This window comes from Castor canadensis, chromosome 12 (genome assembly GCF_047511655.1).
Source record: "Castor canadensis chromosome 12, mCasCan1.hap1v2, whole genome shotgun sequence".
In the NCBI taxonomy this organism is placed as follows: Eukaryota; Metazoa; Chordata; class Mammalia; order Rodentia; family Castoridae; genus Castor; species Castor canadensis.
Window position 1 is genome coordinate 96584598 of NC_133397.1, and position 14188 is coordinate 96598785.

Consider the following 14188-nt stretch of genomic DNA (forward strand, 5'->3'; position numbering starts at 1 on the left):
CTTGTAGCAAAAAGAATTCGGTTATCTTAAAAGTAACTGTTGCAGTCTGGTGTTATAAGTTCTGGCCTTAACAGGCCAAAGAATTGGCTCATGAGGCAGCGGACTGACTTGTGAGACAAGGTCAGCAAACAAAGTAGGATTTATTGGAAAGGAAAAGCTGCTCCTACATAAGGACAGGGAGCCTGGAAAACTGGTAACTCTCTGTTGTTTACATAGGATTTTTTTTTTAATTGATCCTTTTTGTTGGGGAGGGGAGTCGGGAGTCAGGGATGGAGTGGTCTTTTAATATATCTCTGCAGAAACATATACATAGTCCTGCAAAAGCTTTCTGGTTATTGGCCTTGTGGCATTTTGAGGCATCCCCAGGGGCCATGACTTGTGAAGCCACATGTCCCTTTACAGGATGTAGGGCTCACAGTGCTCTCTTGGGGGATGGGGGCACTGGCTCATTTTGTCTTCTGATCCCCTGGACCCAACCCAACATAACTTTTTCATGAAATGCCTCAGTATTGTAACAGCAGCTTATCCATGCATATTTGAATGTGGCATCTCCCATAATTTGAGAGTGAAATAGTTTATGGTTCTAAATATTATGTTAAAAAAATTAAAACATGGAAACCTTAAAAAACAAAAAAAGTGAAGCCGAAAAGGCAGGGGACAGCTCAAGTGGCAGAGCACTTGCCTAGCAAACTCAAGGCCTTGAGTTCAAACCCCATATTGCCAAAGGAAAATACAAGTAAAAAAATCATAATACATATATAGAAAGTAAAAATTACCCACACAATACACTCATAATCTTTAGTCTAACTGTCCAGTTGCCTTAAATATTTCCTTATTGCTAGATAATTATTTCCAGCTTTATACTCTTACAAGTAAAATTAGCAATAAATATCTTTGTACATGTGCATTTGGAGGATTATATTTTTGGTGATTTTCTTAGGTCATTTAGTATCTCAGAAGTGTGATTATTCCATTAGAGTCCTAAATATCTCTTTATGGTCATTGAGCTTGATGATTTGTTTTTTTGAGACAGGTCTTACTATGTAACCAAGGCTGGCTTGGAACTCATTGTGTAGCCCAAGCTGGCTTTACCCTTGCAATCTTCCTGCCTTTGCCTCCCAGTACAGGGATTAAAGGTGTGCACTTCCATGCCCAGCTCAAAATACCATACTTTTAAGCAAAGCTCATCAACATCTTTTTAAAATTTTTTATTTTTACAACTGTTGATATTTTTAAAAAATCCTTTCATATGTCTCTTTTTAAATATAAATTCAAAGACATATTATTAGGATCTTACTCATTTGTAACCTGCTTGTTTCATTCCAGAATATGCCATGGTAATAAATACATATCTAGGTTATCATTTTAATGGTTATATATGTGCTATAAATTTATTTAACCTTTAAGTTTCAGAAAGTATCTGTATGGATTGATCTCTTTAAATCCCTAATGTGCTATTTCTGAATGAAAGGAAATAAATATTTAAAGTTTTAAGTACATATTGCCAAATTGTGCTGCAAATTGTTTTTGTTCTTTTTGGGGGATGTTGGGGTACTGGGATTTGAACGCTAGCCCTCACACTTGCCTAGCATTTGAACCACACCCCCAGTCCTTTAGCCTATGGTTTTAGAGCAAAGGTTTTGTCAGAGAACTATTCTTTTTTTTTCAGTTTTGGAAAATTGTTACTGATTTCAGAAAGTTGTAATCAATGTATGTACTTTTGCTTTTCATAATTTTATCTTTAGCTTTTGCCTGTGATGACAGAGCAACTACAGTGGATGCCATTTGTGAACACCAAACTTCATGAGCCCTTTGTAAAGTTTATATATTGGTCCCTAAGGCAGCTAGATGCTGGAACACAGGTAAGTGACTCATTGGACTCTTATCTTTACATAATGTTCTGTTTCGTATTAGTTCTATCTGTTTTTCTGTTTTTTTGGTTTTTTTTTTTGTTTGGTGGACTGGGGTTTGAACTCAGGACTTAGTGCTTACAAAGCAGCACTGTACTGCTTGAGCCATATCTCCAGTCCCATTTTGCTCTGGTTATTTTGGAGATGGGGGTGGTTCTCACAAACTATTTTGCCCGAGCTGGTCTTGATCCATGATTCTCCTTACCTTAGCTTCCCAAGTACCTAGGATTACAGGAGTGAGCCACTGGGCACCCTTCCTTCCTCCTTCACTCTCTCCCTCCTTCCTTCACTGAGATTTTTTTTTTCAGTACTGGAGTTTGAACTCAGGGCCTACACCTTGAGCCACTCCACCCCTATTTTTTTGGTGATGGTTTTCGAGATAGTGTCTTCTGAACTATTTGCCTGGGTTGGCTTTGAACCGTGATCCTACTGATCTCTGCCTCCTGAGTAGCTAGGATTATAGGCATGAACCACTGGTGCCTGGCCCTTACTGGGATTTTGATAGGAATTACATTAAACCTGTTTATGAATTTAAGAAGAATTGACATTTTTAGTGTGCCAAGTTTTCCAGTTCATTTAGAAATCTGGTTTCATTCAGTGTAGTACAGTTTTGTGCATAGAATTTGCTCTTTTTTTTTTAAGATTTTCAACTATTTAATTTTTGGGCTATTTTATCTTTTTGATTGTGGTGTCCACGTGTTTTCTATCCTGTGATTGTTATCTTACTAGTTCTAATTGTTTCTTAAAGATTCTTTCAGATTTTCTGCATGGATGATCTTGTCTCTCAAATAGGCTCATTGGCTTTTGTTTTGTTTTGATTTTCTTTTACAGTATGTATGCATTTAGTTTCATTTTTTTACCTTATTACAGTAACTTGAATTTCTAGCACTATGTTGACTCTGAGTGGTGAAAGCAGATATCTTTGCCTTATTGTCTATTTTAGGGAGAAACATTAAATCGACATTAAGCATAATATTAGCTGTAGTATTTTTTCTTTTTTTAAAAAACATAAGTTCTTTTAAAAAATAATTGTTCGAAGGGATTTCATTATGACATTTCCATACATGCATAAAATGTACTTTAATAATATTCATCTTCCTCTATTACTCTACTCTTTCTTAGCTGTGATACACTCCCTTCTTCCCTCCCTTTTACAACAATTTTTAAAATAGGTTTTAAAATTATGACATTGCCCCCCACCAGAAGTCTATTTATGTTTATCTTTCTTATTTTTGCTTTAGAATTTGCCAGTCAGAAACTTTTTCCTATAAGGAACAGTAATTCAAAACCCTTTATCTGTTTTCCTTGTAGTGAAGATAGCATATTCATGAATTTATTAATTTCAAAGAACTATGGAAGCTTATCTTTTCTAGCATTTGATACTAAAAAAATTTTTAAAGGGCATACGTATCTCCTTGAGATATACCAGAATAATAGGTAGCAAATAAGTTTATATTTCTAAGTGTTAAATTCCTTTGTTTCAATGCATTTAAAAATGCTTCTCATCTCATTAATGAAATAATAACTTTCAAGAAATGATAATACATTTTTATGGATGTTCTGGTGTGATTTAATTGTATCACAGAATTCTTTTATGATTTCAGAATGGAGTTGTTTTAAATTGGTTTATAATTATGTAAATCTTCTAATAAAATGACTAATTTTTAATTCTGCTAAGACTATAAATTTCTCTGTTATTGTTAATCATAGTCCAAAAATAGATTTCAGAAGGGAAAACTCTCTTAATATGAGAAGTGCTATTATATAGGTCTTACTATACATAAGTATTTATTATTCTTTTCTGAGAAGATTTCTAACACACTTATTTTAGGCACAAAAATTTTAGCAACAAAAGTTATTGTGGTACTGGGTTTGAACTCAGGGCCTCACATTTGCTAGGCAGCTGCACTACCACTTGAGCTACTCTGCTAGCCATTTTTGTGTTGGGTATTTTCAAGATAGAGTCTCACAAACTATTTGGCCTGACAACTGTGATGCTCCTGATCTCTGCTTCCTGAGTGGCTAGGATTGCAGGTGTGAGCCACTAGGTGCAACAAAAGTTTTGAACCTTGAGTTTTAAGAACAAATTATTTGAGGGAAAAGACAAATTGGTATTGATAGTTTTCACTTGATTCTAATTTCATAAACTTCAAAGGAATGATTATGAAGGAAAGTATTATCTTTCTATTTTTGCTCAGTTTTTATGTGAATAAGATATTTTTCCCAGATGCTATGAATTAGAAAATAAACATTATTGTATTAGAAACCATGAGTTGCTCTCGTGAAGTGAACCTAACCAGTCGATTTAAAAGTTCAAAGAAAATTTAGGAAAAAAAATGGAAAAATAAGCCATACTCTGAATGTGCATTTAGTGGGAACCAGTGGGTACTGTCTGTAATTGATGGTGAAAAGTGAGGAACCTAGATAAATGTTAGAAGCATGACAGCATCAAGATATATTTGGTTCAAAATTGTTATAGCTATCTCAGAAACACTTACCCTAAAACACTGAAGAAAGAAACTGAAGAGAAAACAAGATGAGAAGACCTCCCATGTTCATGGATTGACAGAATTATAATTGTGAAAATGGCTGTATTACCAAAAGCTATCTACAGATTCACTGAAATTCCCCATGAAAATCCCAAGACATTCTTCACAGAAATAGTAATAATAATAATAAAATCCTAAAATTCATATGGAAACACACACAAGCCAGAATAGCAAAGCAGTTCTGAGCAAGATGAATAATACTGGAGTTATCACAATATCAATCTTTATATTACAGAGGCAATAACAAAAATAGCATGTTACTGTACCAGTATCAACTCAAAATGGATCAAAGACCTTAATATCAGACACGGAACTCTGAAGTTAGTACAGGAAAGAGTAGGAAATACCTTGGAACTAATAGGTATAGGCAAGAACTTTCTCAATGGAACCCCAGCAGCTCAGCAACTAAGAGATAGCGTAGATAAATGGAACTTCATAAAACTGAAAAGCTTCTGCTCAACAAAAGAAATGGTCTCTAAACTGAAGAGACCACCCACAGAGTGGGAGAAAATATTTGCTAGCTATACATCAGACAAAGGACTGATAACCAGAATATACAGGGAACTTAAGAAACTAAACTCTCCCAAAATCAATGAACCAATTAAGAAATGGGCAACTGAACTAAACAGAACTTTCTCAAAAGAAGAAATTCAAATGGCCAAAAAAACACATGAAAAAATGCTCAACATCTCTGGTCATAAAGGAAATGCAAATCAAAACCACACTAAGATTCCACCTCACCCCTGTTAGAACAGCCATCATCAAAAACAACACCAACAACAGGTGTTGGCAAGGATGTGGAGAAAAAGGAACCCTCGTACACTGCTGGTGGGAATGCAAGCTGGTGCAACCATTCTGAAAAAAAATTTGGAGGCTTCTTAAAAATCTAAACATAGATCTGCCATATGATGCAGCAGTACCACTCCTGGGGGTATAACCGAAGGAATGCAACACAGGTTACTCCAGAGGCACCTGTGAACCCATGTTTATTGCAGCGCTATTCGCAATAGCCAAGTTATGGAAACAACCAAGATGCCCCACTACTGATGAATGGATTAAGAAAATGTGGTATTTATACACAATGGAATTTTACTCAGCCATGAGGAAGAATGAAATCTTATCATTTGCAAGTAAATGGATGGAACTGGAGAACATCATTCTGAGCAAGGTTAGCCAGACTCAGAAGACCAAAAATCATATGTTCTTCCTCATATGCAGACTTTAGATCTAGGGCAAATACAGCAATGTGGTTGGACTTGGGTCACAGGACAAGGGAAGAACACATATGGGAAGTATGGATATTGGTAGAAAACCTAAAACATGAAAGTATTTAATGTCCCCACTGCAGAGGAACTAATACAGAAACCTTAAAGCGACAGAGGTCAGCATGAGAAGGGGATCAGGAACCAGTGTAAAGATCAGTTAGAGATGAATCAACCTGGGTTGTAACACATTTGTACATGAAAGCAATGCTAGGAATCTGTTTGTGTAGCTGTCCTTATCTCAACTAGCAAAAACGCTATGTCTTTCTATTATTGCTTATTTCTACTCCTCAATGGAACTGGAGAAAAGCACAGAACAGGTTCTGCCTGGTAGCGAGGGTGTAGGTGGGGGGCAGGGGCGAGAAATGACCCAAACAATGTACGCATATGTGACCAAATGTGCGTACAAAAAAAAATACCATGTTACTGGCAGAAAAACATAGACAAATGAAAAAGAATAGAGGAACCAGAAATAAGTCCACGCAGCTACAGCCATCTGATCTTGACACAAGTGCCAAAAAGTGTACATTAGAGAAAAGACAACCTGTTCAATAAATGGTCCTGGATAAAACTGGCTGTCCACATGAAGAAGAGTAGAACTAGATCCCTATTTCTTTTTTTTCTTTTATTCCTATGTACATACAATGTTTGGGTCATTTCTCCCCCCTACCCCCCACCCCCTTCCTTAACCACCCCACCCCCTCCTTCTCCCCCCCACCCCCTTGCTTCCAGGCAGAAGCTATTTTGCCCTTATCTCTAATTTTGTTGTAGAGAGTATAAGCAATAATAGGAAGGAACAAGGGTTTTTGCTAGTTGAGATAAGGATAACTATACAGGGAGTTGACTCGCATTAATTTCCTGTGTGTGTGTGTTACCTTCTAGGTTAATTCTTTTTGATCTAACCTTTTCTCTAGTTCCTGGTCCCCTTCTCCTATTGGCTTCTGTTGCTATTAAGGTGTCCGCTTTAGTTTTTCTGCATTGAGGGCAACAAATGCTAACTAATTTTTTAGGTGTCTTACCTATCCTCATACTTCCCTTGTGTGCTCTCGCTTTTATCTTGTGATCAAAGTTCAATCACCTTGTTGTGTTTGCCCTTGATCTAATGTCCGCATATGAGGGAGAACATATGATGTTTGGTCTTTTGGGCCAGGGCTAACCTCACTCAGAATGATGTTCTCCAATTCCATCCATAAAAATGGATGTTTCCATATAAATTTAATGGTAGATTTTTTGATCTCTTTGATGAATGTCATTGGGTAGATCCCTATTTCTTAGACTGTACAAAAAGCAAACCCATGTTTATTGTGCCACTATTCACATTACTCAAGCTAAGGAACCAGCCCACCAACAGATGAATGGATATATAAAATATCATAAATGTACACAATGGTGTATTATTCAGCCATAAAGAACAATGGAATTATGTCATGTTGCAGGAAAATGGAAGAAACTAGAGATCATCATGTCAGAAAGACAAATGCCACACACATATTTTCTCTCATGAGGAATCCAATAAATTTAAAAAGATCATGAACAAAAAGTGGGACTATTTGAGAGAGGGAACCAGTGGGAGGTGGGAGGGGTAAAGGGCTAAAGAATATGACTATAAAGTACATTATGTACACATATTAAAATTACATAATGAAGCCCATTAAAAACTTTTAAAGAAGGTTTTTAAAATGGGAGAGGAATTAAGAAAGAGTAATAGAGTAGGTGAATATTATCATTATTTGTATGTATGGAAATATCACACCGAAACACCTCACTTTGTACAACTAAACATTTGCTTAAAATAGTTTTTTAAAATGAAGACAAAAGAAAACACGCACATGAAAAAAATTTAATTTCTAGAACACACAACCAGAAAGATAACCAAGCAAAAAACAAATAAGTCCCCAAATAGTTAAGTGTTTTTACATAAAATACTCAATTTAAATGTAGGTGTGCATGGAAGAAGTGAATCTATAACAGTTTTTTTCCATGTTTTTGGGGGGTTGAACTCAGGGCCTCCAACTTGCTAGGGCAGACACTCTACCACTTGAACTATGCCCCCAGGCGTTTTTTGTTTTGTTTTGTTTTGCTTTTTATTGGCAGTACTGGGGTTTGAACTCAGGGCCTCATGTTTGCTAGGGAGGTGCTTTACCAGTTGAGCTACTCCATCAGCCCTGTGTTGGTATGGGGTATACTTGAGATAGAGTCTCATGAACTATTTGCCCAGGCTGGCTTCAAATCATGATCCTGATCTCTTCCTCCTGCATAACTAGTATTACAGGTATGAGCCAACCAGTGCCTGATTTTTGAGTTGGTTATTTTGAGATAAGTTCTTGCTTTATGCCTGGGCCAGCCTGGATTGTGATTCTGCAATACTGTGCTTCCACACATAGCTGCAATGAACAGGCACATGCCAACACACCCAGCCAATGATTGCAATAAGGTTTTATGCACTCTTTGGCCAACTGACCTCAAACCATGACACACTCAATCTTCAGCTTAACCTCCTTAGTTAAGTTTATTTGTAAGGATTTTTATTAATTTGGGTCTTCTCTCTCTTTGGTTAGTTTGGCTAAGGATTTGTTAATCTTATTCATCTTTTCAAAGAAACAATTCTTCATTTCATTGCCTTTTTTTTGTTCGTCTCCATTTAATTAATTTCTACTCTATTTTTATTATTTCTTTCTACCTACTAATTTGGGAATTGTCTTGTTTTTCTAAGACCTTGAGGTATAGCATTCAGTTATCTATTTGAGATCTCTCTGATTTTTAAATGAAGGGGCACTCATAGCTATAAACTTTCCTCTTAGAACTACCTTCTTATAGGTTCTGGTATCTTGTATTACCATTTTCATTTGATTCTAGAAAATTTTTTAATTCCCTCCCTGTTTCTTCAGTGACCCAAAAGTTCAGCTTCCATGTGCTTGAATAGTTTCTATACTTTCTCTTTCTATTAATATCTAATTTTATTCCATTATGGTCTGATAAGATACAGCAAACTATTTTAGTTTTCTTACATTTGTTAAGACTTACTTTATGGCCTGTAATATGTTCTACTTTGTAGAAAGCTCCATGGGCTGCTGAGAAGAATGTATATTCTATAGCCCTTAGATGGAATATTCTGAAGATTTCTGTTAAGTACATTTGCTGTACAGTGCAGCTTTATAAAGTTTCTTTGTTGATTTTTTTTTTTTTTGGTGGAAGGGGGTCTGGATGATCTTTCTATATGAAAAGAGTATTGAAGTGATCCGCTATTACTGCATTTGAATCTATCTTTTCATGTCTAATAGTGTTTGTTTTATGAAATTGGGTGCACCAATATTTGATGCCTTCTTGGTGGATTCTCTTTATTAATACATAGTAAATTTCTTTATTTCTTCTGACTATTTTTGACTTGAAGTCTACTTTGTCAGTTATGCCTATAAGGTACTCTACTTCAGTTTCTACTTGCTTGGTGTATCATTTTCCGTTCTTTCAGTTTCTTTCAATGTATCTTTGCCAATGTAGTGTGTCCTTTCAAATATAAAATATTTGGATCTTGTTTTTTAATCTAGTCAGACAATCTGCATCATTTAATTGGAAAGTTAAGACCATTTCTATTTTTTTTTAAATATGGAATTCTTCATGAATTTGCATTTCATCCTTGTGCAGAGGCCATGCTAATCTTCTCTGTTACTGTTCCAATTTCAGTATATGTACAGCCAAAGCAAGCACATGAGCACATATTTATGGTTCTTACTGAGAGGTGTTTGCTGATTCCTGGAATTTTGTTGCTTCTTTTCTTTCTCTTTTGTTCCTCTTAGGACTTTTCTGGTTTACTAAATTGAGCATGATTGATTGTTTCCTCCTTCTTATTTTTCCTAAAAATTTTTTCTGCCCTGACCTCTTGTATCTGTGACTGTCTTTCTTCTTTGTCTGAGCATAGGATTCCTTTTAAGTATTTTATGCAGTGCTAGTTTAGTGGTCATAAACTGCTTTAGTTTGTGCTTATTTTGAAACATCCGTATTTATTCATCAACTTTAACTGATAACTTTGCTGGATATAGTAGTCTTGGTTGGCAATTCCATGCTCTGTTGGCTTTTAGGGTTTCTGCTGAGAAGTCTGATATAATTCTGGTGGGTTTGGCTCTGCAAGTATGTTGGCATTTGTCTCATGTAGCTTTATGTAGCTTTCAATACTCTTTCTTTGTTTTCTAGTCTTAGCATTTTGACTGTAATGTTGTGGGGAGAAGTTCTTTTCTGATCATGTCTATTTGGGGCTATATATGTCTCCTGTTTTTGAATATCCATACCTTTTCCTAGATTTGGAAGTTTCTGCTGTAATTTCATTGAATAGATTGTCTATGCTTTTAGTTGTAGCTCACCTCCTTTTTCTACTCCATGGATTCTTAGGTTTGGTCTCTTGATCATGTCCCAGGGTTCTTGAAAGTTATGGCATGCTGTTTATTTATGTATTTTTCTTTATTACTATCTGACTGTAATATTCCCTTGACTTTGTCTTCAGTCCTTGATATTACTTATTTCTTCTGGTTGGTCTAATGTATTGGTGATTCTTTCTACTGAGCTTTTTGTTGGTTTGTTTATTTGTTTGGCTCATTGAGTTTTTCATTTATAGCATTTCTGGTATCCTTGCAGAATTTCTCATCCACGTTACCTACTTTCTCATCTGAGTCTTGAATTGGCTTCCTTACTTGATTCAGCCATTTGTTTAAATCTCTCTGGTAACATTGATCATTTATTTAAAGTAGACTTGAATTATTTGTCAGGCTTTTCAACAAGTTCGTTGTCTTTGGATTCAGCTCTTGAAGAGTTATGGACTTACAGAGAAGTCATATTGCCTTGCTTTTTCATATTTCTTGTGTTTTGCCCAACTTCTTGTGATTTGCACAACTGTTAGGAAAGATATCTCTTCTGATTTTATTCAAGGGACTTCTTACTGAGCAGTCTTTTCTTGAGGGTTCAGTCCCCACCACCTCAGAGAGGATAAAACAAATCAGTATAACAGCAACAACAAAGTTCATGCTGGCTCTGTGTGCAGGTTTAGGGCTTGGCCAATAAAGGGATAATTGTCAGCTTCATAGGCGCATTCACTTTAGAAGCTTCCCTGCTTTGTGTACCCTGAGCTGCTCCTGGACCCAACAAGCTTTTCAGTCTTGGACCTGGTCAACTTCCCACATACCTCCAGTTTGTGTACCTGGGGGCAGCAGTCATCCAAGTTTAGAGGTGTCCCCTGAGTACAGAGAATGGGGGAATCAAACTGAGCACTGGAGAGGGATGACTGAGAGAAATTGCCTCTCTGGCTGGCTGTCTCAGAGCTTTCAGATCCTACCCAGCTATAAATCATTCTGGTGGTGGGGGAAGGATGAGATTGGGAAAACAGAACAATCTTCTGGACTTGAACTCAGAACTGCCATCCAGCAGCCAATTGTACTCAGTAGGGAGGCAGTTCCAGAAGCTGAGCTATCTGCTGGCCACAGGGCTCGAGCTTAGAGCTCTGTGGTGATCCACTCATGGTGAGACTTGCTCCTCTCTAGAGAGGAAAGACCCACCAACCACCACACTCTTAGCCAGTGTTTCTTATTGCCCAAACATCTCAGCAGGTCCATGTCTGACCTACTGCTCTCTGCAACTGCCTCTAACTGCTTAGAGGCAGTTGCAGAGAGCCAGGCTCCCTGACTTATAATTGTTCTTTGCTCTCAGGTCCCCAGAGTAGCTCAATCTCAAACAATAGGCTTCCTCTCAAAAATGGTACCCACCTATGGCTTTCCAATATTTGGGGAGTGACAAAATGGGTTTCTCCTCCAATGCTGGCCTGTCACACTAAATCCCCACACTGAATGTAAAGCCTGTGAGAACTGTGGGCTTCTTTTGCTAGTAGAATTTCCAGTCTTTTGTCACCATGGCTTGCCTGGCTTACCTTGTGGTTGATTTTGGTTTTCTCTTCCCTTTAGGGGAGGTGGGAGTGGCACTACAGGTTGTCTCCTACTTTTCTCTGCATAGCATTTCCGTTTCTCTGTGGCTTTTCACCTGTCCTGTCACCTCCTTCATAACTTCCAATGCTCTTCCTCTCTTTCTGTGTTCAGAATATAGTATGTCCCTTGTTACCCTGACTCTTCATTCATAAGGATTCACAAGGATCATGGTTTGAATCCAGCCCAAGCAGGTTGTTCGCAAGATACCATTTCCAAGCAGTAGAGCACCTGTTTTGCAAGCATGAAGCCGTGACTTCAAACCCCAGTTCCACCAAGGAAAAAAAAAAAGTACACCTATGGAAATATCACAATGAAACCCATTTGTACAATTCATTTATGCTAATAAAAATCAAGAAAACCACAGACCAATATTCTGTATGAATATAAATGGAAAAATCCTTAACAAAATACTAGGAAACAAAATTCAGCAATATATGAAAATATATTTAAAAAAAAGAGATATATTTACACAATGGAGTTTTACTCAGCCATAAGGACTAATGTATTGATTGATCATGTGATTTTTTTAAATTTCTGATTAATATAGTAGATCGCATTGACTTTCAAACATTGAATGTTATGTATCTCTGAAGTAAAACACATGTACATCTTCTTGTGGTGGGTTTTTAAATATATATATTTAATTTTTTATTAGGATATTCATTGTACAGGGGAGAAAATTCATAGTGACAATTCCTATTAGGCTTATATTATACAATAGTTATATTGCACCCATTGTCTCTCTCCCTCAATTCCCTCCCTACCCCACTTAAAGCAATTGCAAGAGGTTTGTTTGTTCTATTTCATATAGGTATATGAAGTCCAACCCTATATCCTCAATCTCCTTCATTCACCCTCCTCCCCACCAATTGTACCCCCATATGCACCCTGTACTTATTTTACAGTCCTATCTTTCATTATTAATATTTAAGTTGATGTTCAATGGGGTTTCGCAATGTATCCCTGTTGTGGATATACTTTACTTCAGTTGGTTCAACCCCTTCCATTACTCTCCCTCACCCCTTTAACTCCCACCACCCCTTCTTCAACAGCTTTCAGTATACATCCTTATATCCTCTACCTTCATAGATGTTATGTTTTACAATATTATTGTTGCTCTATCATTCTCTTTTCCTCTTTCCCAGAGTTCCATGGAGTAGTTCCACTATTATTAACATGCTCTACATATGAGTTTGCATATGTTCATGCTTGTTTTTATGTATGTGTTTATCTTTTGGCTCTATCTTCCACATATGAGAGAAAACATGTGGTCTTTGTCTTTCTGAGCCCTGCTTTCTTCACTTAACATTATGCCCTCCAATTACATTCATTTAACCTTCAAACCACATGTCATTAGTCCTTGTGGCTGAGTAAAACTCCACTGTGTAAATATACCTTTTGTGGTGTTTTTGTATATTTCTAAACTTTGTTTGCTAGTATTTTGTTAAGGATTTTTCCATTTATATTCATAAAGAATAGTCTGTAGTTTTCTTGATTTTTTATTAGCATAAATGAATTGTACAAATGGGTTTCATTGTGATATTTCCATAGATGTACTTTTTTTTTTGGTGGAACTGGGGTTTGAAGTCAGGGCTTCATGCTTGCAAAGTAGGTGCTCTACTGCTTGGAAATGGCATCTTCGGAACTATTTGCTTGGGCTGGCCTCAAACCATGATCCTTCTGATCTTAGTCTCCCATGTAGCTAGGATCACAGGTATGAGCCACTGGCACATAGCCATACAGTGTACTTTGATCAAACTCACCCTCTATATTACACTCTCTTAAACACCCCCCCACCCCAACTTTTCAAGAAGTATTTAGTGGGCTTCATCATGCTATCTTTATAAACATATACATTGTATTCACCTTTCCCTCTTCCTTTTCCTGTTAGTCCCCCTTTGCCCCCCATCCCTGCCAGAAGTCACCCCTGCCAGACAGTCTCCCTGTTATAATCATGTAATGTCATCATCATTTATCATCATTTTAGGTCTAGATTTCACATAGGAACAAAATCATGCAATATTTGGGTTTTTGAGCTTGGCTTATCATGTTCAGCATGAGGATCTCCAGTTTCATCCATTTTCCCACAAGTGGCATAATTTCATTCTTTATGGTGAATAATACTCCACTGTATATATGTGCCACATTTTCCTTATCCATCATTGGCTGTTAGGTACCTAGAATGATTCCATAGCTTGGCTATTGTGAATAGTGCAGTGGTAAACATGGATGTGAAGGTATCTTGACTGTATGTTGACTTACACTTCTCTGGATATATGCCCAATAGTAGTAATGGTAGGGTAATATGGTAGTTACATTTTTAGTTCTTTGAGGAACCTCCATACTGATTTCTTTAGTGGCTAGACTAGTTTACATTCCTACTAGCAGTGTATAAAGGTTTCTTTTTTTTTCCACATCCTTGCCAACGTTATTTGTTGTGTGTTTTCTTTATGATTACCATTCTGACTGGGGTGAGATGAAAATCTTAGTGTCATTTTGCTTTT

The 14188-nt window shown here is 36.8% G+C and overlaps 1 protein-coding gene and 1 non-coding gene across 8 annotated transcripts in view; one reads left to right on the top strand and one right to left on the bottom strand.

The window, feature by feature from the left end:
* Ccdc138 (coiled-coil domain containing 138) overlaps nucleotides 1–14188 on the top strand; it is a 91083-nt gene that overhangs the window by 41486 nt on the left and 35409 nt on the right. For all 7 annotated transcript variants that reach the window (XM_074050553.1, XM_074050548.1, XM_074050550.1 and 4 more), the window contains one exon: nucleotides 1746–1862. In XM_074050553.1, coding sequence (XP_073906654.1) covers nucleotides 1746–1862 — 117 coding nt within the window. The remainder of the gene's footprint in view (nucleotides 1–1745; nucleotides 1863–14188) is intronic.
* On the bottom strand, nucleotides 9319–9426 carry LOC141415172 (U6 spliceosomal RNA). The gene has a single exon (XR_012440186.1). It is a non-coding gene; the product is annotated as a U6 spliceosomal RNA (small nuclear RNA).